General features: G+C 29.6%; 1 protein-coding gene across 6 annotated transcripts in view; it reads right to left on the bottom strand.

The window, feature by feature from the left end:
- LOC134691102 (coiled-coil domain-containing protein 60-like) overlaps window positions 1-26,910 on the bottom strand; it is a 42,410-nt gene that overhangs the window by 11,872 nt on the left and 3,628 nt on the right. For 4 of the 6 annotated variants that reach the window (XM_063551334.1, XM_063551338.1, XM_063551335.1 and 1 more), the window contains 12 exons: window positions 24,043-24,338; window positions 17,495-17,581; window positions 16,000-16,076; window positions 15,126-15,195; window positions 14,691-14,821; window positions 12,030-12,137; window positions 7,232-7,396; window positions 6,740-6,850; window positions 5,776-5,869; window positions 5,231-5,426; window positions 3,628-3,675; window positions 1,184-1,207 (listed from right to left, as the gene is read on the bottom strand). In XM_063551334.1, coding sequence (XP_063407404.1) covers window positions 1,184-1,207; window positions 3,628-3,675; window positions 5,231-5,426; window positions 5,776-5,869; window positions 6,740-6,850; window positions 7,232-7,396; window positions 12,030-12,137; window positions 14,691-14,821; window positions 15,126-15,195; window positions 16,000-16,076; window positions 17,495-17,581; window positions 24,043-24,338 — 1,407 coding nt within the window. The remainder of the gene's footprint in view (window positions 1-1,183; window positions 1,208-3,627; window positions 3,676-5,230; window positions 5,427-5,775; window positions 5,870-6,739; window positions 6,851-7,231; window positions 7,397-12,029; window positions 12,138-14,690; window positions 14,822-15,125; window positions 15,196-15,999; window positions 16,077-17,494; window positions 17,582-24,042; window positions 24,339-26,910) is intronic. The other 2 variants (XM_063551336.1, XM_063551339.1) reach the window with 2 other exon arrangements.

The raw sequence follows: 26,910 nt of genomic DNA, 5'->3' as shown, positions 1-26,910 counted from the left end.
TGCAGCATAATGCAGGTAATTAAATTTGATAACGCATTCAAATTTATTATTTCTATTTTGAAACACACGTTTCAGCAAAAATGCTTGGTAAACAATTTTTTTTCAAAGAATTGATTTGTTTTTTACTATTTGAATATATTTGATGCCTTTGAGAAGCTATATATAATTGAAAAAGACTCCTGATAAAAATTATTATACTGCAATCAGCTATTTTACTATACAGATAAAGCTATACGTATAAACGTAAGCTTTATACGTCAATGACCCCTACTAACCTATAAGCCCCGCCTCCTTACTGTATTTCATCAACAACGACACGTCACGACCATGACAACGTAAAGTAAAAATGGTCAAACTTTTATGAATTTAAACTTTTATGTCTTCAAATTGGTTATTTATATACCATGGTTATCAAATGTTATCAATTAAGTTCATTTTCCCTTTCTAATTCCTTAAATAGGTCATTGTTTTACCGCCTGGACTACGCTCATAGGGAAATACCCCAAAATGGTACCCCAAAAGGGAAATTCCAAACACTTTTTTTTAATAATTTTTGTTACATAGTTTTTTCATTTTTAAATATTTTTTTTCGATTTCAGTATAAAGACAATATACGTATAGTGTCTTGAAATATGAAATTTATTTGTATTCGGCACGAAACGGGAAAATGCTCGGTAGAACCTCGCATTTTCCCGTTTCTAAGCCTCATACAAATAAATTTCATATTTCAAGACACTATACGTATATTGTCTAATAGACTATTTGACTTATTGGTTATTTTTGTTAGCGGCAATGACCAAATGGAACCACTATTGTTAGCATGGATATAATCCCTTATACCAGATCATGACTTCCCAAGTTAGTAGAAAATTAGTTAAAGCTTTTAAATATCTCTATAGTGACTGTTTTACTTAGTTAATTAACTGTTACATTGGAAGTACATCTAAATGATAAAATCTTTGTCCAAATTCTTCATTTGGATATGATACATATTGTTTCGGTTTCGTTTGTATTCAGTTTTAACATAGGTTACATATTAAACACCTCATCCCAATTTTAAGACTTGACCTATAATTACTGTCCTCTAAGGATTTTCAGATTAATTTATAGGCCTTGAACCAATAACCCTTCACCTTTTTTTCCTATTCCAATTTGAGGGGTTATTGAAAGATTTATAACATACCATAGTGTACTCTCCGTAAGCTTGCTGTAATAATTTACAAGTTATTGTATTTAATGAATCTGCCTGTTCCTAACACTGAGTGTACAGACGAATGGACCTGATCACTATTTTGGAATCTGCAACACTTGATTATTATAATAATTCAATGGAAATGTAATTTTAAACAATTAGTGAATTTCCATGTTAAGAATAGTGAAACCCTGTCAGCCTTTTTTGCCAACATGATTCGATATAAGACATGTATAAACAAAAATAAATTCTACCAAGATCAATTACAATATTTCAAGCACATTATCTTAAATGATTAAACGATAAATTTATATTGTTCAAAAACTAAGAATAAGCCATTTTAAAACTCAAGTAAACCTGTAAACATAAGAACTACCGATTTGGTCATGGAAACATTTACTGATTAAAAATTGTAATAGAATAATTAAGTCCACCTAAATAAATGTGTCTGGCAATAAACTGTAAAATTGTTTCTTCAGGTTTTCTGAAATTCTGAGCTGTAAGTTCTTTAAAAAAAATGGTTACTGAACATAAGAAGTGCATTCTGAATGAAAATAAAATACTACTTAGTTTACTATAATCTAACTCAATTTTTCTCTAAATCAATAAAACATTATATCATACAAATACAGTACAGCACAAGTGGATTAAGCTGTTTTCACCAACACACAGTTGGTGGACACATGTAAGACAAAAACTTCTAGCATGTGTACCCTGCCCTAGCATTGGACTAAACATAATATTTTTTTTGTTTTTTACTTTTATCTTACAACTTACACACCCAGTTAATCACTAAAATCAGATGAATATTTCATTTGACAATAATGGAACTGTAGGCTTATGAGTGCTGTCCCCTGGCTATAATTATAATGATACCTACGCACAATCAACCAGATTTGAGATATATTTATCAGCCTTAAAGGTACTGGTATTACAATGTAAAAGTTAGTTACAGTGCAATTCTGGATAGGTTGTTATTTTTGACAATTTCAACGATTTATCTTTTTGTTGTGGTTATGGTGGTAATAGGGTAGGGTAGGGTTTAATTCATGCATTACTGATACATTTTCTCTCACATTTATATATTTGAAGTCAAAAATTTGGTCGCCTGGGTGGATTTGCAGGCTATTTTTAAAACAGCATGAGAAATTATTTTTATGCTTACAGTTATCTGAGTGTTATAAGTGGTGCCAGCTGTCCACCATGGTGAAGTGGACAAAGCTAAACCACATTGACTGTAGTGTAACTGTTCTACTCAAACATATAAACTCATTAAACTACTTTACATTGATAGTTTTGATACTAAGAAATAGATATAAATACATGAACTGAAATAAAAGTAAGTTATCGTTTCTCGTTTTGTTTATATAGATTAGACCGTTGGTTTTCCCGTTTGAATGGTTTTACACTAGTAATTTTGGGGCCCTTTATAGCTTGTTGTTCGGTGTGAGCCAAGGCTCCGTGTTGAAGGCCGTACTTTAACCTATAATGGTTTAATTTTTAAATTGTTATTTGGATGGAGAGTTGTCTCATTGGCACTCACACCACATCTTCCTATATCTATATATCAAATTCTCAATAATGTAAAACAAAGGGAAAATGCAAATAAAACATAATGTGCATGAAAATGAGACCCATGAATATCCAGGAAAAATACTAATTAGATTGGAACAAAAACAGACATTTTGGATTCATTTAGTGGGTACCAATTTTCGTTGATATTTGATTTTGCCCAAAACTGCATACAAGCCAACACAAAATTGTTTAATTTTCTCATACCTGGTCTACTTTACCAAAAAAAATCCACAAAAATTGGTATCTCACTAACAAATATGAATCCAGTTACAAATTAACAGATTAGAACATATTTACATATCATATTCAAGGTCTTAACATAAAAAGATGAGAAATAACATTACTGATCATACTTAAAACTAATGAGAGAATAATTGATTCTACATGTTCTATGACACATATGAGGGTAGTAATGCCCTTTAACATCAGGCGTCAAACAGTCATTTTGGCTACTGTTACAGTCAAGTTGGTTAAAATTTTACAGTGATTTATCAAAATACCCTTCTTGTGATTTGTCTGAGGTCTCAAATAATTATTTTTACCGTCATTTTTGGAAAAAAAATTAACGTGATTCGTCAAAATCAGTTGATGTTTTTATAATCTGAAAGAAAGTGTACATTTTATTGTCATATTCCAAAAATTACCGTTAACATCATTTGGCAAGAATTTTAACCGTTATTCGTCATGAAGGTATCCCCATTACAACCCTCACATATTGATTGATACAAGAGACTGTTATAACAGGACAAAAATACACCAGATTCTAAGACATAGAATCGAAGTAATAATACATGGAATAGTGAAGGTCAAGGAGAACAAAGTGACGAAGTTTTGTTACACAGGTAACCATGGTAACTCACCTATACTTCCCAAAACAAAAACTTTGGAAAATGCATTTTTTATTGCAACTGAAAACAATTCATTATATATTATATTATGTGATAACAATATTCAAAATGCAGCAGTGCTTCATTTTACCAAAAAAATGTTACTACAAAAAAGAACCAGAAGTTCATTTGAGTAAAACGTAATTTATCAATTCTTATCATATTATTTTTTGTAAAAAAAGATTCAAAATACTATAAGCAAACTTATTTTTGCCAGTTCTTTATTCTACATATAGCGCTTTTAAGCCAACTTTGATAATATTTATAGTTTGTAATTTTGTGAATGTAATTAGGGAAGATTAAAGTTTTACCTATGCATGAAGATTTGGATTCTGCATATATATATTTAGACTAGTTTAAGTGAGAAAAAAAAAATTGCGTATGAAAATATGTCGGTTTACAGTATTTTAAAGTATGAAATCATCTTGCAAACTCTAAAATGATTGTGATATTTTAATTATAACTGATTGACAGCCTGCTGAAAAAACACAAAATGTTTGCCTGCTTATACCATTTTATACTTGAATGTAAAAAATATAGTCAGATTCGAGAAAAGTATATAAAAAAGTATTATTGGAGAAATCCTTCTACATTCAAACTTATCCAGTTGTTATCTGTCAGAAATATCAAAGAATTGAATAACTTAGGTATATTTCTAAAATCTGCTGAAAAACTTAGAATTTAATTGCAGTAAATTATATTTTTGTTCTCACTTTATTTAAGTATTATATCATTCTCCGCTCGTATTTTTTATTTTGTATTTTGTATTTTGTATTATGTATTATGTATTATATGTTCTTTCATGCACACCTTAAATTTATATATATTATATATTTCTTGTGAAATTCTTATATTCATGATATTGGTGTAAAATTGTGTATATGTATCCTATAAGCTGTATTGCTTTCGGAATAAAGTATTATATATTATGTACATAAAACAAATTTTTAAACAAATATCTGAAAGACGAAAACAGCAATTTACAGCGCTGTTCCTGATGTTTTGAGTAAGTCGGTGGAGTTGTAACACCTGTATGTTGGGTTTCACACAAATTATTAATAAACTATATCCATTTTTTTCTCATGCTAAAACATTTTGCCTATTCATCCTCTCTTCCATTCAAGATACCCTTATAGTTGTCAATTTATAAAGACTATAAAAAACAAAACAAAACAAATACACAAGAAATTTATCGCTAGGAAGGTAATGTTTAAGGCAGACGTTTACAATCATTTACACTCTATAATTTTCTAAAAACTTATTTATCATGGCAACTATTATCAGTCTTTAAATGAATAAAATACTGTTAGGGCACTTCATTAGGGCTATTCCAGAATTAAAAGTTTTGAATTATGGGTCAGTCTTCAATTTTAAGACCCATGATATTGTAAGAAATGTTAACCTACTTTTATCTGGACTTTGACCTTATTATTAACCTACTTTTACTTGGACTTTGACCTTATTATTAACCTACTTTTACATAGACTTTGACCTTATTATGAACCTACTTTTATTAGGACATTGACCTACTTATTAATCTACTTTTACGTAAACTTTGACCTTATTATTAACCTACTTTTACTTGGACTATCATCATCCTTGTAATCATCATCACCATGGTTGTCATCTTCATCAGCACTGGACCTCATGGTACCAGATAAACCCATAGCAGACCCAGCAAGAGACGTTCTCCATGTGGCTGGTTTCTTAGCTGTGGTGGTTCCCCTTCTCGTCATGTATAATCGACTGTTGAATCTATCCCTGTGTGTACCCTTCAAACAGGAGAAAACTTTTACTATGTATTTGAAGAAATTTTACAACTTGTTTATTTCAATTAATGCCAGGTTTATCTTTTTTTCTACACCTGTAAGGACTACAAATTTTCATTTCCTGCTCCCTTACGCCATGATCGGGACACATATCTACCACTTCTGCCTGATTTATACCAGATTTCAAGGCATAATACGCCTTATTATTCTGATTTTAGTACCAGAAGTATAAAAATGGACATAATCAAGTAAAATATTATGCAGTGAAAACATGGTTAACCTGTGTAAGAACATTCATATCATACAGTAAAATAATAATCTTTGTCAGATAAGAATAGCTAGTGATACATACATGTCCTTCTTGATCTCTGAATTTTTTCCAGTCTTTATCTATTTCTTTGTCTCTAATGGCAACATCCTCCAATGTAGGAACACCTCCTATATTACTACAATAAAAAATATATAAGAGAAAATGTTGAACCTTGAGAAAACAAAGTGGAAATGAATCTCACATTTTTTGCTAAATAACGTGTTTCCAATTGAAACAGTATACCTCATATATACTGTGAACCAAATACTAATTTTCATTGAAATTGTAGGTTTTGGTGACCCATGGATGACTGACTTCAACATTACAAATTTCATAAATTTCTTTAAACAATTTGTCAAAACCAAGAAATCAACTGCAAATTATGTAGAAAAATACCTTTTTTTTTGTCAAACCAAGTATACTAGCTAGTACCAACAAAAATAAATGCATCAGAGAAACCAGCCACCTGAAGACCTGTTGGTGAACTTCTGCTGCTGTTTTTTCTATGGTTGGGTTGTTGTTGTCTCTTTGACACATTCCCCATTTCCATTCTCAATTTTATCAACATTAATATGTGTTCATCTCACGGTTATCCAGTGTATTCAATTGTTTGAATATATATATAGAAAGGAGTGTCTAGATGATTGTTCTAATCCATTCTTTGCTCTTTAGTTTTTATACCATTACTCTATTCAATATCTATTTGTCCACTTTTTTCTATTCTTTATATTCTTACACTATTGTTTCTATTTTTTATCATTTTGTTGATTTTCTAATTCTTTATCTTTTTGTCTCTTTGTTCTGCAATTTTTCCGTCATAGTCGTAGAGGTCAACTAGACAGACAAATTCAACACAAAGTTTATATCAGACTATACGCTGTTATAAATATATTAAACATGCATTTGGCATTTTCATTTGTTAAATTGTATATGTATGTTTGTCTGTATTTGTGTGAATTGAGCATAATTCATTTTTGATTTTTTAGTGACTTTTTCCTTTACTTACATTAATTTCCAGCAAGACATAATAGGTGTCATTTTTATTCCTGAATCATCACAATTTCTCATGGCTTCTAGTATCCAATGTAAAGCACAAAGCTGTCTAAATAAAGCATCACTGAAACACAGAAACAAAATTCTTTGAGAACATGTATTTATGTGCTTGTTACTTTTGTTTTGTCAGATATATAATAAATGAAACTGAATACTGTAAATTCAGAAATTACTGTGTGCCTTTTATTACTGCGATTTTGTCATCTTTGACTAATGCGTTTTTAATTTTTGATATCTTGAGAAAAATCCTGTTTAATTCATATAATTCATATAAAATAATTTCAAAATGCGATTTTAAATTATTGCGATTCTAACCCTGTCACATAAATTTCTAAAATAAAAATTTGGTTTATCTCAGATAAAAGTTTAGATCGAACAGGAATAGATAAAAAGTTTACAACTGTATACCCGTCTAGTCCATGATGCACTATAAGCAAAAACAAACCTGGGACCAGTCTTTTCTTTGACTTCCTCCATGATATTGACAAAATGTGGGGTATAAGGTCTTGGTATTTTCTGTTTCTTTTTCTTCGTGCTGGCAGATGTAGCTGGTCGTGACATCGGGATGATGGCTTTGTTAAAAGGTGATGAAGTGACATCTTCCCTAAAACTATAAATAGAATCAATTATAATAAACTGAGGTAGCTGGTCATGACATAGAGAATAATACATGGCAAAATCCGAATCATATGCCGTATCATCCTGAGACATCAATATCAGCCCGAGGGATGATATTGGAAGAGGGTGATACGGCATGTGATACGGATCTTTCATATATTATACGCTTTATCATATATTTCAACAGAAGAGAATTATATTATATGAACTGTTTTCTGATCCATAGCACTGGGTTACCTTCAGTTCTGCTTTAATCTTGTTTCAAAGCCTAAAAATAACTGTTCAATTATTTATACGAAGCACCTGGGTTAATACCTTACAATCTGTTGTTTTGAAAATATTTTGATTATTATTGTATTTATTTGAGTGTTTTGTATTTTTTATAGTTGCATTTAGTGTGCCAATATATATGTTGTAACTTTGATGTTCGTGACGTCACATACAATATGAAAACTTGATGTGAGTGACGTTACATACCAAACAATGACGTCATTCAAAAAAATTACCGGTACCTATTTTTAGGAAATTTTTTCTTAAGCAAAAAAACAAACAAAAAAACTGACTACAATGTACTTAAAAAAAAAAAAAAAAAAGGTATGCGATACGGGTTTTACCATGCGATACGGGGTATGCAATATAGGTTAAGCTATGCGATACGGGGTATGCGATACAGGGTAGGTGATACAGACTGGAAAAACAAACCTTTATTAGATATACAAAATAGCTGTATTTTGTACTAAATATATGATAAATTGATATAATGGCTTTGTTCACATTATGCATCCCTAAAACTATCAATAGAATCAATCATAATACATTGTACACTGATCTGAGTTACAATTGAAAATAAAATAATTTTTTTTTTAGAAAAATTCAATTTATTTTACAGTGTTCGCGAAATCTTTTTTCCTTGGTGGTACTTGAAGAAAATCTGATGGTCCTCACTATTAATAGTTCTATTGAAAAATACTAAAATTGTGTCAGTCCTAGCCTTTTTGGCCCCAAATTCCCAAACTGTTGGGATCTCAACTCCCCAAATCAATACCAACCTTCCTTTTGTGGTCATAAATCTTGTGTTTAAATTTCATAGATTTCTATTTACTTAAACTAAAGTTATTGTGTAAAAACCAAGAATAATGCTTATTTTGGCCCTTTTTTGGCCCCTAATTCCTAAACTGTTAGAACTAAAACTCCCAAAATCAATCCCAACCTTCCTTTTGTGGTCATAAACCTTGTGTCAAAATTTCATAGATTTCTATTTACTTAAACTAAAGTTACTGTGCGAAAACCAAGAAAATGCTTATTTGGGCCCTTTTTGGCCCCTAATTCCTAAAATGTCTGGATCAAAACTCCCAAAATCAATCCCAACCTTCCTTTTGTGGTCATAAACCTTGTGTTAAAATTTCATAGAAAACTATTCACTTTTACTAAAGTTAGAGTGCGAAAACTAAAAGTATACGGAGGAGGAGGACGACAACGACAACGACGCCAACGTGATAGCAATATACGACTAAATTTTTTTCAAATTTTGCGGTTGTATAAAAACTAGAGGCTCTAAAGAGCCTGTGTCGCTCACCAATATTAAACAAACGAAGCAGATGGATTCATGACAAAATTGTGTTTCTGTGATGGTGATGTGTTTGTACATCTTACTTAACTGAAAATTCTTGCTGCTTAAAATTATCTCTATCTATAATGAACTTGGCCCAGTAGTTTCAGTGGAAAATGATAGTAAAAATTTACAAATTTTATGAAAATTGTTAAAAATTGACTATAAAGAACAAAAACTCCTTAGGGGGTCAATTGACTATAAAGGACAATAACTCCTTAGGGGGTCAATCGACCATTTCGGTCCATGTTGACTTATTTGTAAATCTTACTTTGTTGAACATTATTGCTGTTTACAGTTTATCTCTATCTATAATTATATTCAAGATAATAACCAAAAACATTAAAATTTCCTTTAAATTACCAATTTAGGGGCAGTCTGATTCATCTGAAAATTTCAGATCTGTACTTTGGGTCTTGTGTTTTTGTAAGATACTTTTCTGCTTTATATAGATTTGATGAATTATTATAGCTAGTCCTTATGTTGTGCTGTAATACCACTTTTTTATCTCCTTATTTTTATATCGTAAAAATGCATTTCATTGATAAACTTCAGATTTGGAATGTATATGAATCTGAATATAAACTTCAATGCAATTGAGAATGGAAGCTTTTCTCACTGTGAGCAAGAAAAACATAGTAGTGTTCAGTTTGTAAAATAAAAATAAATCATTTAATATGAAGTGAAAAAAATGAAAAATACATTATTAAAAAACCTTTATTCAACTGCTTGTGATACAAATTTGTATGAAATGATGTTTTGTTCACACCAGTAGAAAAAAATAAATACCAACAACAACATGCATTACTTTTTTACCAATCAAGGAAATAAATTTGAGTTTTAAAGAACTACAGAACAACATTTACACAGCAATAAATCAGCATATATTCATATAATGGAGAAGGAATAAAATACCTTTAAATCGATTCAACTGAAACTTAATATTATAACAGTAAGGTGTTTTAAATCATTTTCATGACTACAATATAAGTGTTTAAAACAGACATGATACTCGCTACTTGGTATTTAACAACCTTGGCTATCATGATGGTCTTGCATTATAGACCTTATCATATAACTTATCAAAGAAGTATTATTTACATGATATATTAAAGTGAAATTTACCTTAGATATAAACCAGGAAGTAAATACATTGTATATCTAACAATAAATGGCATTCTCTAGATCTGTTATAAGAAGTCAAGCCCCAGCTAAATGTGGAATATGTGAAACTGACCGAACCATTAAATGGAAGTGTATAGATTGTGATAATCTATTGTGCAATAATTGCAAAGAAAAAGTCCATCAAAAATTACAAAATGCCATGGATCATCAGGTAGTTAACATCAAAGATGTAGGACAACCTATGGTTGTAGCTCTGAAAATAAATAACCAATTTCAGACTGAACTATCTACAGTAGGTAATATATCTTATGGACATGACTATTCACTGTGGATATGTAGTGCAGCAGATAACGTATTACAGAGAGTAAAACCTGAAGGAACCAAACTGAACATACTATCCAGCTATGATATCAAGGTCAAAGGTATGGCTTTTACTCACTCAAATGATCTAGTTATAGCTGTAGGAAGATCAAAACTTAAACAAATCAGTAGTAAGACAGGTTCGCTAACAGACTCCGTTTATAAAGTGTCACTATTCAATCTTATAGCTGTCCATATCACCAGTGACAATAAAGTTCTAGTAGGATGTGTTAATAAAGACTATCCTAAACCAGGAAGAAGAGTTGTAATACTAATGAATCAGAATGGAGTCCATGAGAGAGTGTATGAACATGATCAACATAAACAACCTATATTCACATATCCCTGGAGAATAACCTATACCAGTAATGGAAATATTTTTGTGATGGGTCAAGGAAGTGATGACAGAGATAGAGTAGTAGTGTTAGGCCAGGATTGTGATATCATCAATAACTATACAGGAAATACAGAGATCAACAAGGACATATCTTTCAAACTAAGATGCTTAGTGACAACACCTAGAGACAATGTCATTGTAGCTGATATCAACACTCATACGCTTCATTTCCTGAACAATGCTGGTCTGCTGATGACATATTATAAAATAAGGGACATAAACATAATCTTCCCATGGTCTCTTACTTTCTCTCCGTCAGGGCAACTGTACATAGGATGTTGTTCACCACCAGGCGGTAAAAACAAGGTGGCCAAGATATATGAAGTGGCCATTTCAGGATGTTAATGTAACTAAGAAACACATTTTTTTATCTTTAGTAAATTTGATGTTTTGTATAACTATATACTGTGAATTCATTTATTTTTCATGGAAGAAATATAGTAAAGTGGATTTAAAATTATTATACTTTAGCCTGTGACACATTCCTACAAGATTCTACTCTAGGGACAGCTTAAAATAAAGTATTCTAAAACCACTAAAAATATTTCTGAAACTATAATCTGAAGGTGAAGTACTTTGAAGTAATTTGAGATAAAGCAGACATGAGGTATATAAATGTTCTTTAAACATCAATCCAACAACTGGATTAGTAATGATTGATATCAAGTTTTGGAAAACTGATTATTTTATTGGTTGTTAAATTGACTTTGAACTACTTTTCAGTAACTGTCAGTTCTTTTAGATTATTACATTGTGTCCTTGGTCTTTATGAAAATTGTATTTTTGCTTCATGTCAATATGAGTTTATCCCTTTTAAACTATTTGTTGTGTTGTGCTGTTACACTACAGTCTAAGGATTAGGGAGTGTAAAACACTTTTAAACATGTTTAACCTCACAACATTCTCCAAATGCCTTTTCCAAATAGGGAAGCTGTTATTTAGAGGTTTCAATTAGTTCTAGATATAGGAAGATGTGGTATGAGTGCCAATGAGACAACTCTCCATCTAAATAACAATTTATAAAAGTAAACAATTATAGGTCAGGGCCAGGTGAGCTAAAAATAATAGAAGAATGTGTGTATAAATATGACAATGGTAAAATATTCTTCAAAATTCATATTTTTTAATTCTAACCTGACAGAAGAAGAAACAATTTTGTCTCTTGGTTCAGGTGATTCGGCATCTGAGGCTGCGTCGTCATCAATGTCCTCATCTGTATCCTTACCATCTCCATTCATAAAACTGTAATTTAATCATATTTACATAAAAGGTTATATATTGTGGATTAGTTTATTTTCCGACCAATTGTTGTTTATTTACAATTTTTTTTATTTAGGAAAAATTAAATTTTAAAGGAAATTTGATTTTGTTATTTTTAAAAAAAATTTGCCACCCCAAGTGATTTGAATCTGATACAGGGTAGGATTTGTTGCACAGATTTTTTATTGTCCGAAAAGCACGGCACTTTAAAAATGTAAAACACACGAGAAAAATACCTCATTTCAATCAGACGGCTGCATATTTATACATACATATAGCCTTGGGTTGTTGACAAAAATCAGTTTGAGAGGTAAAACCAAAGAATTTAAGAATCTACCGGGAAATAAAATACAAGAAATTTAAGTTAAAGATTATTTTTAGAATTGTCTAACATATATGTTCCACACTTAATTAAGCATAAAATGGTAGTAAAAAAGCATCAATTAGAATATATATATACATATGTACAAACTGTTCTAAATTTCTTTAGATTCAGAATAAAATAAGCTTAAAAAACTTCACCCAAGCAAAAATTCAACAGTATAAAAACTACTACATCAACATTCAAAATACTATCACACTCTTCAAAAACATTGTGTAAAAACATGACAATATAATATTCTGGCATGTAAAATTTTAGCATCACTCTCAAAAATATATATATATATACATTGCTCCACACACGTTTAATGATTAAATCCAGGATTTTTTAACAGGAGTGCAAAATGGATTTTGAGAACTGAACCATATAGTGTAAAATTTGAAAAAAAATGCCCTTTAATATAGATGTTTAATGTTTTATGATTAAAAGATAAAATTTTCTTTGTCCAATAAAATATAAAACTTGGACTTCAAAAAGTAAAGTTATAGAGTATGAAAAAAAATAATTAAGTGTTGAAAAAAATAAAGAAAAGAATTTAATAACCTTTCAAAAATATATATCTTACTTTTTAAGCAGTGTAATTTAGTGAAATAAAATATACATATTTGCAGTTGGCAACCATATGTTAAAAGCATTTTGTGTATTTCAGTTGTTTCATTAACATTTTTCTTTTTATATATTGATCTTTATACTTTTCCGTTATTGTATTATCTCCCTTAGTTTCTCAATATTTGTGAAATTAACCATTTTTGTTGCATCATCATTTAAAGAATGATTTTAAAATCTGCTTTCAAAAAGGTCATTAGATGTGTTCAGTGTCAACTAACACTGCAACTCTCTGTTTTTAGTTTAACTATCGTACCCTGCACAATAACTGACAATTTAAGCCTCAGATTTATGATTGAAGAAATGATTTTGGGACAGGGACATGATTAGTCATCCTGGATTTACAACAACAATACCCATAATCACAGGACAAATAAAAGTTCACAAAACATCTTTTTCTCATATAAATTCAATGAAGACGTTCATCAAAAACTTTTCTGCAGCATAACCATATAATATAGAAACATTTTTAGTTTTTTTGATACACTAATTCCCTCTTGCCTTATATAATTTACAATTGTAACTTATAATATGTAGTTAGAGTAAAATGAGGAAATTCATGTGCTTTCCAAATACAGAGAATTAACTTATCCTAAAAACGTTTAAAACTGTTGCTTCCCTAGGGGAGGTTATTAAGATTTACATATTTTTGTTTGGATTCTTTAAGGGAGATAATTCAAATATTTAAGATTATGCTGATGTTTGTTTTTAGAGGGGAGATAGCTTAGATTCTACTGTAAGTTGTAACAATATTGAAACAAATCTGCCACTCCAGATCTATGTAAACTTCTTAATCCCCATACCAAAAAAATTTAATTGAAAAACAAGATGTTTTATGAACTTTAATTTGGCTCGTTTTTGTTCACACTAGCTTGTGTTCTTTACCTTAGACTTATCGTTGGTATTTCTGCATCACTGTCATAGTAACGTTAATTTACATATATTCATAAATAATATGTATTGAATTTGAAGCTCTCACTCATAATGACCATACACGATTGTTTGTATTTCAAATTTTGTTATTCATAATTAATGATTAATGATTATTATATATAAAATATATAAAATACCAGTAGTTCATGCTTTTCATTACCTTTCATGCACACCTTTAATTAAGTGTAGTAACATGCACTACCTTTAATGTACATTTTTCAATAATATGTGTACCTAGTAACATGCATTTAAAAGTTTTAAAATAAAAAAATTACAGCTAAAATAAAATTATACCAGCGTCAATCGTAGGTGGGGCATAAAAAATAGCTGTAAATCTGCAAAAAAGGCAAAAAGGTGTTGTCACTGCATATTGTATACATGTGCAGTTGGTGAAAATCTGCATTCCTAAAAGACAAAAAGTATTGACAAAAATGCGGGTGTATTGCATATTGTGTATATGTCTAATATGCAATAGTATCTGAATAGAAACTAGAATTTATTTAAATAAGATTGATCATCCTTGATTAAACTATGAGAGAAATGGATGCAAAGTTGTCGTTTTTAATATTTTAGGGTTGTGCTATGCGTTTTTTCTCAATTAATATTCTACATACTTTGATAGTTCAACCTCGTCTATTAATTCATCATCTGTTTCTTCATCACTGGAACTCTCCTGTTTTGGAGGTTGCCACTCGGTTTTCCGTCTTTCTAATTTTAGACGTTCAGCTTCTTCAATGGCAGCTTCCTTAAATTAATAAATAAAATTTCATATATTAAAACATTTGATTATGACTATAAGTTGTTTTGTTTTTTTAATTATCAAAAATATATATTTTAAAAGTGAAAATATAATAAATGTTTGCAACTGAAAAATAAACTGATCACATTTGTTCAAAAAGGAAACAAGATTTGTCAAAAAAAAATATATCAGTGTGTCAGATGTTTTAAATCTTCCGCTTCCCCCTATTCTGCTGTCAATCAATGACTTAAAATCAAGATCATCTTAAAAGTTAAAGTGTGGACACTTTATATAATCTATTTCTTCCAACCTTAGATGTTTGTTCTTGTTTAATAATATCAAATAATCCATGACCAAGTCTGACATTCCTGATGACATGCCTGAAAAAAATAAGGTAAACAATTGGTTTGAATAAATTCATTGGCATAGAAAGACCTTTCAAAACAGCTGACTTACTTCTACTACTTGGTATTTTTTCAACATTTTTTTACTCTACGATATTGTTCGATGTCAAATGAAAACAGAGACTAAATTCAAATCAAATATTTTTCTTTATTGCCCTTGAATATTGATTTGTTTACAGAGTTTAATACTTCTTTATACCACTATGAATATATCAAGGCTGTCATTTTCTATTGGTGGAGTACTAAAGTACTCATAGAACTTCTGACCTACAGCAGGAAACCTAGTAAACAAGTAAACAATTACAATAACGGGAGTCCATCATTTTCATTGTACTCCTCTTATATTTAATGCGTTTCCCTCAGTTTTAGTTTGTTATCCCAATTTTGTTTTTTGTCCATGGATTTATGAGTTTTGAACAGTGTTGCCTTTATCTATATGAACAAAATGCCTGTACCAAGTCAGGAATATGACAGTTGGTATCCATTTGTTTGATGTGTTTGAGCTTTTGGTTTTCCAACTTGATTAGGGACTTTCCGTTTTGAATTTTTTCTCAGAGTTAAGTATTTGTGTGATTTCATTTTTTGGTATCGACATATCAAGTGGGTAATTTTTATTAATACTTTTTCAGCATAACTAGGTGTACTCAGAAAAACTTACAAACATGATTTTCTCCATTCCGAATATATATACCCACTCCTCAAGCATTGTCAAGACAATATTTTAATCATAAAATAATGACTCTCAAAGGGAAATAACTCTTAACTGATTGTAAATTATACCTGTTATGATTGACTTCTTTGTGAATTGTGTGTAAATCTTTTCTCGTTCTTTTTAATCTGAACTGTTGTGTGGATGACTGAAAAAAATAAGTTTCATAATTAATAAAATCTTTAAACAATATAATACTTATACATTTAAAATACTTAAAATTACAAGAGAAAAAATATTTGTTTAACGTTGACTTCAACTTTTCCCCAAGAAGGTATTCAGAAACAAAATCTTGAATGTATGAGCATGAACATCTTAATGACTGTAATACAACCTTCCGTATCTATAATAACAGGAACTCTAGTTTTATTCTATTGGTGGATTACTGACTCATTGATCTTTACTGTGCATCTACTTTTTACTCAAACTGAATGGAAGAGGGAAATATAATATATAAACCCTTTATATATGCTTCTAATGCAAATGAAAGAGATATTGAGACTTCATTGTGCTTTATAGGCAATGATTTCTGCATCTGTTTTCTGAAATTTTTTATACCATATCGGGTATTGAATTCACGTAAAACATTTATATGTAATCTGACAAGTCAGTCTCTATGGCAGAATTTTATAGTTGATACTTTTGTCAGAAAAACAATTGATATAAAGATTCTCAATTGTCTAAAGCCTGGCAAGCACCCAAATGAGAGTCAAAGTCAATTATTCTGAACTAATTGATTGCATACGATTGTTCCAAGAAGAATAAACCGATTCTTTATTATTTTATGAGTTTTAACAATTCAGAAATTATGGACACTGATTTCTATGAAGTAGAAATGGACACCAAAACATAATGATTTTCCAATCAATTTTTCATCCTGTAGTATTAACTTATATATATTTAGATTTCAAGGCCTAACTGAAAAATATAAACACATGCAGAAATTGAAAAAAAATGACTGGGAAAAAACACATACAAAAAAATGAAAAGTATAAAAACTGTAGCTACGTTTCCCTCTCTCTAAACATTTTGTGTTGAGACTTGAGTTATTGTATCAAGTTGAGAGATTTCTCATTTTTTTCATAGTAACTTCCATGGAACAACACTTCTAACAATTGTCAATATTGAGCTTCAGCTTTGATTGCAATATCTTCCAACTTTTAAAAATTTTGAAAATCATCAATCTTCATGATCTTAATTTGGGTAAGTGTTAGCAAATTTAGGACAAAAATCCTATAAACCTGGATGAACAAATCCTGAAATCCCTAAATTCGAAAGATTCAGTATTTAAAATGATTTTATACTGTGGATTCATTATTTTTGTGGGTACCAATCTACGTGGATTGAGGTAAAATTGCAGTTTCTTGGATAGTTGATTAGATATCTTAAATTCCTGAGCAAAATTTAGGATTTTGTTGAACATTTGAGTTTGCGGTTCCTGGGTAACCACAAAACCCACGAAAAGTGGTATTCAATGAATAATAATGAATCCACAGTAAAAGATTTCCGAAAAAGTTTTAAATACAGAATACTTAGACCAGAAACAATAGACAATAAAATACTTACACTAGAACCTATAGGTTCCTTTAATTTACTGCTAATTTTTATATCATCTTCATCTGAACTTGAGCTCTTGACCTTCTCTTCTTCTCTCTGTCAATTAAAACACAAATTAATTAATCTAGAAATTAAAATAGCACTATCACATCTCCCATTTTAGTAAACCACAAAATCTTTGTCAAACCTTTATTTGGTATAAATATATATAAATTCTAAGACATTCACATGACAAGGATCATCAGTGTTCACATACTAAGTTTCAAGTTTATATCAGCACAACGTCATTTTCCATCGTAGAACTTTTGCCTAACATATGATATAAACATAATCATATGTAATGACCCCTATATTGTTGTAGTATGTTGGGTAAAAATGTGCCTGTCACTAGTCAGAAGCCTGAAATTCAGTTGGTGTCTTACATAGTTTTGTGTTTTTTGTTTTTTCATAAATCACTGCTAAAATCAGGCAACTGTGTTTTCTTCATTTCAATTTTTTTTCACAGTTGTTAAATATATGTTTGGACCTTTTATAGGCAACCAAGGGGTATGGTTGAAGTCTGTTCAGTAACCTTTGATTGCTTACATTTACCTGTACATTTATGATTATTTTGCCTCTGATGGATAGTTGTCTCACTGGCTATCATACCACATCTCCTTATTTTACATTGAAAACATAGTCCCCAATAAATTGTTGAGACCAACATAAAATAAATTTCACCTCATCCTATTATCATTATCCAACAGTTATTTGATGTTTAAGTTTAGTAATCTGTTTATAACTTTGCTTAAATATAATATTGATAAAAGAACTGTAACATTTCTACAAAGAATTTCCATAAACTGCAACAATAATAGGATCAAAAGACCTACATAGAAATTTAAATTAAGACTATTCAAATTACTTGAATATTTTCTTTACACATAAAAATCTTGCATCAATATTATTTTGATATTCTCAGTTTAAATGTTTTTCACAGATAATTTAATTAAAATTTCCATTGCCTTATTATACAGTTATTGGTCACCATATTAAATCCAAGGAGTTAAATCAATATGGACTTTATTTAGTAGAAAGAATTTTCTTAACACTTTAAGTGTATGAAAAGATTTCACTATCAACTGGCAGATCTTGATTCATCTCAAATTATGGCTAAAAGAAGGGAAGGGTGTAAAAACTTAAGCTGATGATAAACAATGCAAGGAATACATGAACAAGCAAATAAAAAACCTATTATTTATAGAATATCATATTGAACTAGATCTGGTGTTTAAAAAATTAGCTATGGATGGGGTCTGGAAGTGTTGGGGGGGGGGGGGGGGGGTAATCTTTTCTATGTAATACTTAATTTTCAAAGTATTATTTATCTTTGAGCTCCCCAACATGTTCGTTTTGTTTTGTTTGTCCAATTTTCAACTATTTTACAATGTAACAGAGCTTATACATGTTATATTATACATATTATATGGATGGTTTCTATACTAAATAAAGGTTAAAAGTTTATATATACAATAATGTACAGGTCATGCTGACAAGGTCTTGAATAATGGATTAAAAACTATACAAGTAGCCATTTAACAAATTATATTTATTCACACTATAATGGGTCCTAGAACTAATAGTCTAACCATGTATACAGATTAATTTAATCTTTTATAATCTTGTATCCTATGTCAAGAGTTATCTGCACTTAGAATCTGATCTCATAATTATGGGGAATAATATATTATTGTTTTACATTGCCACTACTTACTGAACGGTATTGGTAATGTCTCAGCATGAACCCTAACATTGTCAACAGATTCAAGATAAAATCATTTATAAAAACAAATGCGTAATTATCTTTTACGCATTCCAATAATGAATTAAAGTTTACATGTACCAAATTTATACCGATATACATGTGTACAATGTATGTGCATGAATAAATGGGTCTCCATTGCTACAAAATTCTTTAAGTTGTGTTGTCATTGTAATCTAAGGCTGTTGTTTTATGGCTATTAAAAAAAATCCTATAAATCACCCTTTCATGATGCCAAGCAATTGTTAAAGCTATATATCTTTATTAATGGCTCGCTTTTTTCTCTTTTTTTTTTGCTAGACGAAGTTTCAGGATGTACAATGTATGGCAAAAAACAAAAACAACTGCTTTCAATAATGGAAAAAAGTTGGACTAGAACTTTGGACTTTTATATTGTGGCCCAATGAATTCCTGTGAATCCCTAATACCAGTTAATTCTTAAATAATTTTGTATGAATGGTTACTCATGGTATAATAAAATTATTTGCAACGAAAATTTTCATTACATTTTTGGTTAACATAAAAAAAACTAGAGGCTCTCAAGAGCCTGTGTCGCTCACCTGTTACTGTATTTACATGATTTACTGATGTCGGCCATTATGGTTGGTAGGCGGGGTCATTAGACACTTTTTTTTAAATAGATACACTAGTATTATGATTGTGGCCAAGTTTGGTTAAATTTGGCCAAGTAGTTTTAGAAAAGATTAGATTTTTATACAAGTTACAAAAATTACGAAAAGTTGTTCAATATTGACTATAAGGGCAATAACTCCTTAAGGGGTCCTCTAACAGTTTTGATCATTCTAACTTATTTGTAGATCTTACTTTGCTGAACATTATTTCTGTTTACAGTTTATCTCTATCTATAATAGTATTCAAGATAATAACCAAAAACTGCAAAATTTCCTTAAAATTACCAATTTTAGGGCAGCAACCCAACAACGGGTTGTCGGATTCATCTGAAAATTTGTGAGGGTATGGATCTTATTCTGATGGACATTTTAATCTTGAAAGATTTGCCCTAAATGTCTTAGTTCTAAAGATATAAAGCAAAAACTGCATTTTACCACTATGTTCTAATTTTAGCTATGTCGGCCATTTTGTTTGGTAGTCTGGGTCATCAGACACATTTTGTAAGCTATAAACCACAATGATAATTGTGGCAAAGTTTGGTTAAATTTGACCAAGTAGTTTTAGAGAAGAAGATTTTTAGACTAGTTACAAAAAATGACGAAAAGTTGTTAAAAATTGACTATAAAGGTCAATAACTCCTTAAGGGGTTGACTGACAATTTGGGTCATGTTGACTTATTTGTAGGTCTTACTTTGCTAAACATTATTGCTGTTTACAGTTTATCTCTATCTATAATAGTATTCAAGATAATTACCAAAAACTGCAAAATTTCCATAAAATAACCAATTCAGGGGCAGCAACCCAACAACAGGTTGTCCGCTTCGTCTGAAAATTTCAAGGCAGATAGATTTTGACCTGATTAACAATTTTACCTCAGATTTGCTCTCAATGCTTTGGTTTCAAAGATATAAGCCAAAATATACATTTTACCCCTGTGTTCTATTTTTAGCCATGGCGGCCATCATGGTTGGATGGCCAGGTCATCAGACACATTTTAAAAAATATAGATACCCCAAGGATGAGTGTGGCCAAGTTTGGTTGAATTTGGCCCAGTAGTTTCAGATGAGAAGATTTTTGTAAAAGTTTAAGGACGACGGACGCCAAGTGGTGAGAAAAGCTCTTTCAGGTCAGGTAGCTAAAAAATTACAACAAAAACTTGAAAAACATCGTTTTGTATGAGAGAAAAAAAAATTAACCAACAATCTATAAATCATATATCCCTAAAGGACTTCTTAATTCACTTGAATTTACAATTTTCACTAAAGTTCAATGTCAATAAAAGAAATGACCTTCACATATATTTAATGTGCTGTTTTGCATAAAATCTCAACCAGTCTTCAAATGTGCACTATTGACTTAAGTTTTGCCATTGAATAAAGCTTTTATAAATTTGGCAATGACCATAAACTGTAAAATCAAATCTTTCACTTATTCATGACAAAATACAAACACAGACAGTCAGATACTAATGTGTTAACGTCAAACTACTACCATGTGGTATGAAATAAATTAGAATTCTTATGTTTACAAGTTTATTTAATAATGTTATCTTATTGCTGTATAGTTTATAAGTACTATGAAAGTTAAAAGACTTATCTGAGATCTGTCAAAATAATTGTTTAATATAGAAAGTAATTGCCAAATAAAATACGGGATTTGTCACTTTCAAAAGTACATATTTCATGACTGTTTGTGTACATGCTGAAAATGTAAACATTGAAAGAAAATAAATCTTTTTTGTTTATTAGTTTAATACTTTTAGGAACACTTCTATTTAGATAACAAATGAATTTGAAAAGATAATAAAACTTAAATAAAATGGTAATGCATTTTTTTTCTTCAATTTAATGAACTAAACTCAAACATTGAATGTACAAGATTAAAAAAAAATGTCTCATATCTCATGCATCCTTTTAATATTCACTACAATTCAAAAATGTAATCCTGATACTTAATTTTTATTTTTTTATATTTCATATGCATTCCGAAAAAAAACTTTGCACCATAGTGAGTCTTTTCTTCTATAGATTTTAAAGAATTCTCTTTTTGCAATATTTGAAGACTACTTATAAGAACAACACACTTTAAAATTAACATGCATAAAGAAAATTAATAGCAAAACTAAGAATTAATTTAAATGTAAAACAGGAAGACATTCAAATATTTCTAGAGAGCAGAGATTGTAACATATTTAATAGAAGATGAAAAACATGTTTTATTAGACATGTTAGATAGTATTAGTAAATTAAAAAGGAAACAGAGAAACATCTTATTTTTATAATTTAGAATTAATTGAGCTATATATATTATGTAAGATTGAAAAACATGTAAGACATTTTTTTTAGTCTTGTAAATTCAATTTCATTTGTATTACTGTAAACATGTATTTGTTTGTATATATAGTCTATTTTTTTATAACTACATGTTTCTTTCAAACTGAAATATTTGCCACTGAACATCTAAGAAAGTAACAATTGATCGATATCTCAATTGGTCTTTGATTCAGAGCTAACCCATTTTCCCTTTTTTCAACCATGTTCAAATTTTAAAACCTGTTATTATACTGTTAAAATCATGACAAATATATATATATATAATTGTCAGATACATGTATTTTTGCATTTTTAAGTTCACTGTAAATTGAAAACAGACCATTCAGTACATTTGTCTCGACATGCACTTATATAATATACATTGTATCAATTTGGCACAAAAACTTTTCATGATCAAAAGTTTCCATTAATCTTCATGTAAAATAGTAAAAGTCAGGTAGAGTTCTAAAATTTTCCTTATAATGGCAAATGATCAACGAGTTGAAATTAGATTAATAAAACTGATTAGTTGACATTTGATTATCGGCTTATGCAAATATTTTAAAGACCAACAAAGGTTTAACCTTGCAGATTCGTTAAATGATTAAAATCAATATTTGGAACCAAAAAAATTTTCAAACAAATGTTTACTCTTTGACATTCTGTAAACATGGTAAACATGAAAACAGAATTAAACTGATATTATATAATATGACTTTCATTAATGAGATTTGTGCAGACTGCAGACTTGCAATGTATTTTAAATATACTTTATGTGAGTGCAGAACCTTATAACGAAAGAAAACAAAATGAACCCTTGATAAGAATATTTAAAAGTTTGAAGTTTGAAGATTTTTTAAGCAAATTTTATGCACAACTAACATTTGCCTATAGGCTTTTTGTCAAAACTAGGAATCACCAAAAAACATTAAAAGATGTTGGAACAGTCTTGAGACTCATTACCCTCATACCGAATTTTTACCAATTTCCTATAATTATTTATATTACCTACATTGTACATGACATATGCAATGCTCATGTATATATTATTATTTCTTATGCAGCAAAAATACTGCAATCTGATTGGCTGACTACCCCGGTGTAAATAACACTCCACCCTTGTCCACCCAGGGATAATTAAAATGTTGCCAAAATTTAGAAGAAAAAAAAAAATTAAATAAAATTTTGTCAAAATATAGAAAAAAAATAATAAGAAAATCCAAAAAAAAAAAAAAATTTAATTTTAAAAATATTTTGTTTTTCTGTAAACTCAAAAGAAAACAAAAAATTTCTGAATTTTTCCAAAAATAAAGTAAAAAAGTATTTGACAATGTGCAGCAACATGGACATTGAAAAAATATTTCGCTGGAAAATTTTCATTACCATTTTTACAATTTTACATCCTGGTTTCAAAATGAGTAAAGGAATTGTTCATAAGAAATAAATTCATTACCTTGGTGTAATCAGGGGTGTACGGAATTTATGCACCTCAGGGACGTATGAATTTTCAACAACAATGAAAAATTCTGTACACCCCTGATTACACCAAGATAACTAATAGTATATATTACTCGATTTTTTCAATCAAGTATAACATGCAGTCATTCCCAAGGTAGTCTAATTTTGGGAAAAGTCAAGTTAAAAAATGGTTAGGTGTCCAGTTAAGTTATACATGTTACCAGTAATGTTTTTGTAATATTGTCCAAATCATCTGTAAGTCTTGTAAAATAAGAGTCTGGTCCAGTTATTAAGCAGAATAGTTTAATACTAGAACATATTTTTTTTGCAACCAATTTAAATGATTCACCTACCTCACTTAGTTGTCCTAATGCATGTAGAATTAGTTTATCCTCGTCTAAATAAAATGGATCTCCAATCCCTTTATAGGGCTTTTCCTTTCTGGCGTTGAAGCCATGACACTCCATTTGCATTTGTCGTCGTTCATAATTATCTTTTCGTATGTCCAATCTTTCAAGTTCATCTCCTCTGGTTCTATAAGCCTCTAAATTTCTTGTGTTGATTTTGGTACCAGTTATAAATGGTTGTAGGACGGGTTTGAATTTCCCACGTGGATGGGGATGTTTCATTTCATAATTAGTCCAATCAGCTGGTAAAATAAAATATTGTACATGAAATTCCTCAGTGGAAAAGTTATATAAACATGATAAAATACATAATATAATTTTCAGTCTTACACATTAAAATTTTGTTTGAAATGCGTATATACCATGTATACTAAAATTACTGTGAATGATATACATGATAAAGTTAGTGTCTCTTTAGGGACAAGAAGCATCAAGAAGTAAAATTTGGCCACAATTAGGTACAAAATTAGCAACAACATGAATTGGAGAAAAGAAAAAATATGACTATTTACATGATTTACAAAAGGTGTCATTATGGAGGAAAGGGTTAATCATGATCATGCAATTAATGCTTTTCAAATTTGAAGTTTATTTGGTGTTTTTAACAAATAATGTACAATTATATATATATATATAACTGTTTTTGATGTCTTTTTTTTATGAAGATGAAATACATGTACATGTATGCTGGTTTGGCATACGAAATTTTAAGTCTGGTAACATTTTCAACTACATCATGTACAGTCAATGGACAAAAGTGAGTTTCCAGTAAAAAAAAGTCCTATCATTTCAACTAAAATCAATATTTTTCAAAAAATTATTACAAAGTAACTGTATTTTCATAGTATAGATACCAAAAAATGTAGAAATGTCTGAAGTTTGATTGTTTATTTGGTGATAATATTATTCGTGCACATTTTATTTTCTGACCAGATGAACACAAAGAAAAATATTTATTGAAAAGTTTGCCATTATTCTAACCAAATTAAAATCGGAAAAATTTGCCTTTGTCTTGAACTCATCAGATGATTAAAACGAAACCCAAGAAAATTATGACTAAATAAAAAATCAAACTTCAGACATGTTTACATCTTTTGGTATCTATTTTATAAAAATAGCTCATACAGTTACTTGGTAATATTTTTTGGAAAAATATCGATTTTAGCTGAAATGATAGAACATTTTTTTTTAGTGAGAACTCACTTTTGTCCCATGACTGTACATATACCGGTACAGATTTCTCCCCACAACTTTCAAGTAGCATCCTGGTAAAAAAGGAAATTTTAAAATACCATTTTGTTTCTAAAAATTATAGCATCACATCCAATAACACTATCATGACTATATATATGTCGTGTAAAGTTGCGATTTTGTACAGGTTATAACGTGTACAAAAATATTGTACATGTTATAACTTGTATGATGCAAAAATACAAGTTATAACATGTACAAAAGTACCCCATACATGTTATAACCTGTACAAAATATTGCTTAAAAATGGTTTCAACTTGTACAAAATTTAAAATAAATCTTAAAGAAGTAAAATATACATTTAAATTCACCAATGCATAAAGAACAACAATAAATAGGCCAGAACGTGTCTTTTTCTGTTAAGGACAATGATCACAAAGTTTCAGAAATATATGTTTCATGAATAATGTTGGCAAAATGTGTTTTCATGTAATTGTATGTTTTATGCAGTCCATCATGGTTGAAATAAGTGTGAAACTATTTATTAAAAGCTTGCATTCCTCAATGACAATTACATTAGATACTAGTTTCTAAATCCTTCCAACAAATTTTAGAACGATTCTTTATAATTTTTGGAAAAACTCCCCCCGCTCATGTTTATAACATGCAAAGACTAAAACAATGTCGTATATATGCTTACTCTGTAAAAGTAAGAGAGAGCTGAAATAGTTTTCATTGGACCAGGCTTCATTATCAATATCTTTGGATCTATTCTTCAACATTGTTGGCCTTCAGCATGACTTATGTAAATTTATAACTCACTTTTTGTTTATATTGCATGAGGCGAATGTCATTTTGATGTTTTAAATATATATCATTTACTTTGAAAGCATCTATTTGTAGTCACTTTAAAAGTCAATAAAACCGCATATTTACCTCATCAACAGACAGTAATTCTATATCATTCTTAAAGATTACTTTGTACTTTTGAGATCAACACTGACTGATTTAATATTCATAGGGAGATTTAAGTAGCGGTAACAGGAAAGACATGAACCTCCTGTACACAGATTTGATTTAGTTTGTAGATAATATGTTACATACAATGATATAGAAGCTACGATTTTTCGTTAAAGTAATATTTAACATTCTTAAAAAGTACCTTTTGCAGATATCAAGCCGATCAGAAAATCGCAAAAAAATCATTTAAATTGTGACTTTCTGACACTGTACGCAGACAAATACCCCCAAAATGGGTCTTAAATGCAGTTTAATCTTATCAAAATAGATGTAAGGTGTGTTTATTATTATGTTCTGAATCACAAATCGACAAGCTTTCATTTAAACCATTACAACTGAAATTTCCATTAGAAATAAAAAAGTAAGCATGGGTGTACTGAAAATTCGATTTTTTTTTAAAACGACCCATCTATCTTAGGACATGTCTTATGATCCTCTTATGCCTATCTATGGACTTATATTTAATTGATGAATTATAATTGTGAGTGTCCACTTTGAAGGCAATAGTAAAATACTTTCATTCTAGTTGACACTAAAAGACATAAGAGGATATCCAGGATAGATGTGTCTACAAATTAAATTGAAAATTGAAATTGGGTATGT

The sequence above is a fragment of the Mytilus trossulus genome, chromosome 11 (genome assembly GCF_036588685.1).
Source record: "Mytilus trossulus isolate FHL-02 chromosome 11, PNRI_Mtr1.1.1.hap1, whole genome shotgun sequence".
In the NCBI taxonomy this organism is placed as follows: domain Eukaryota; kingdom Metazoa; phylum Mollusca; class Bivalvia; order Mytilida; family Mytilidae; genus Mytilus; species Mytilus trossulus.
This window is presented reverse-complemented; position numbering and strand designations above follow the sequence as displayed.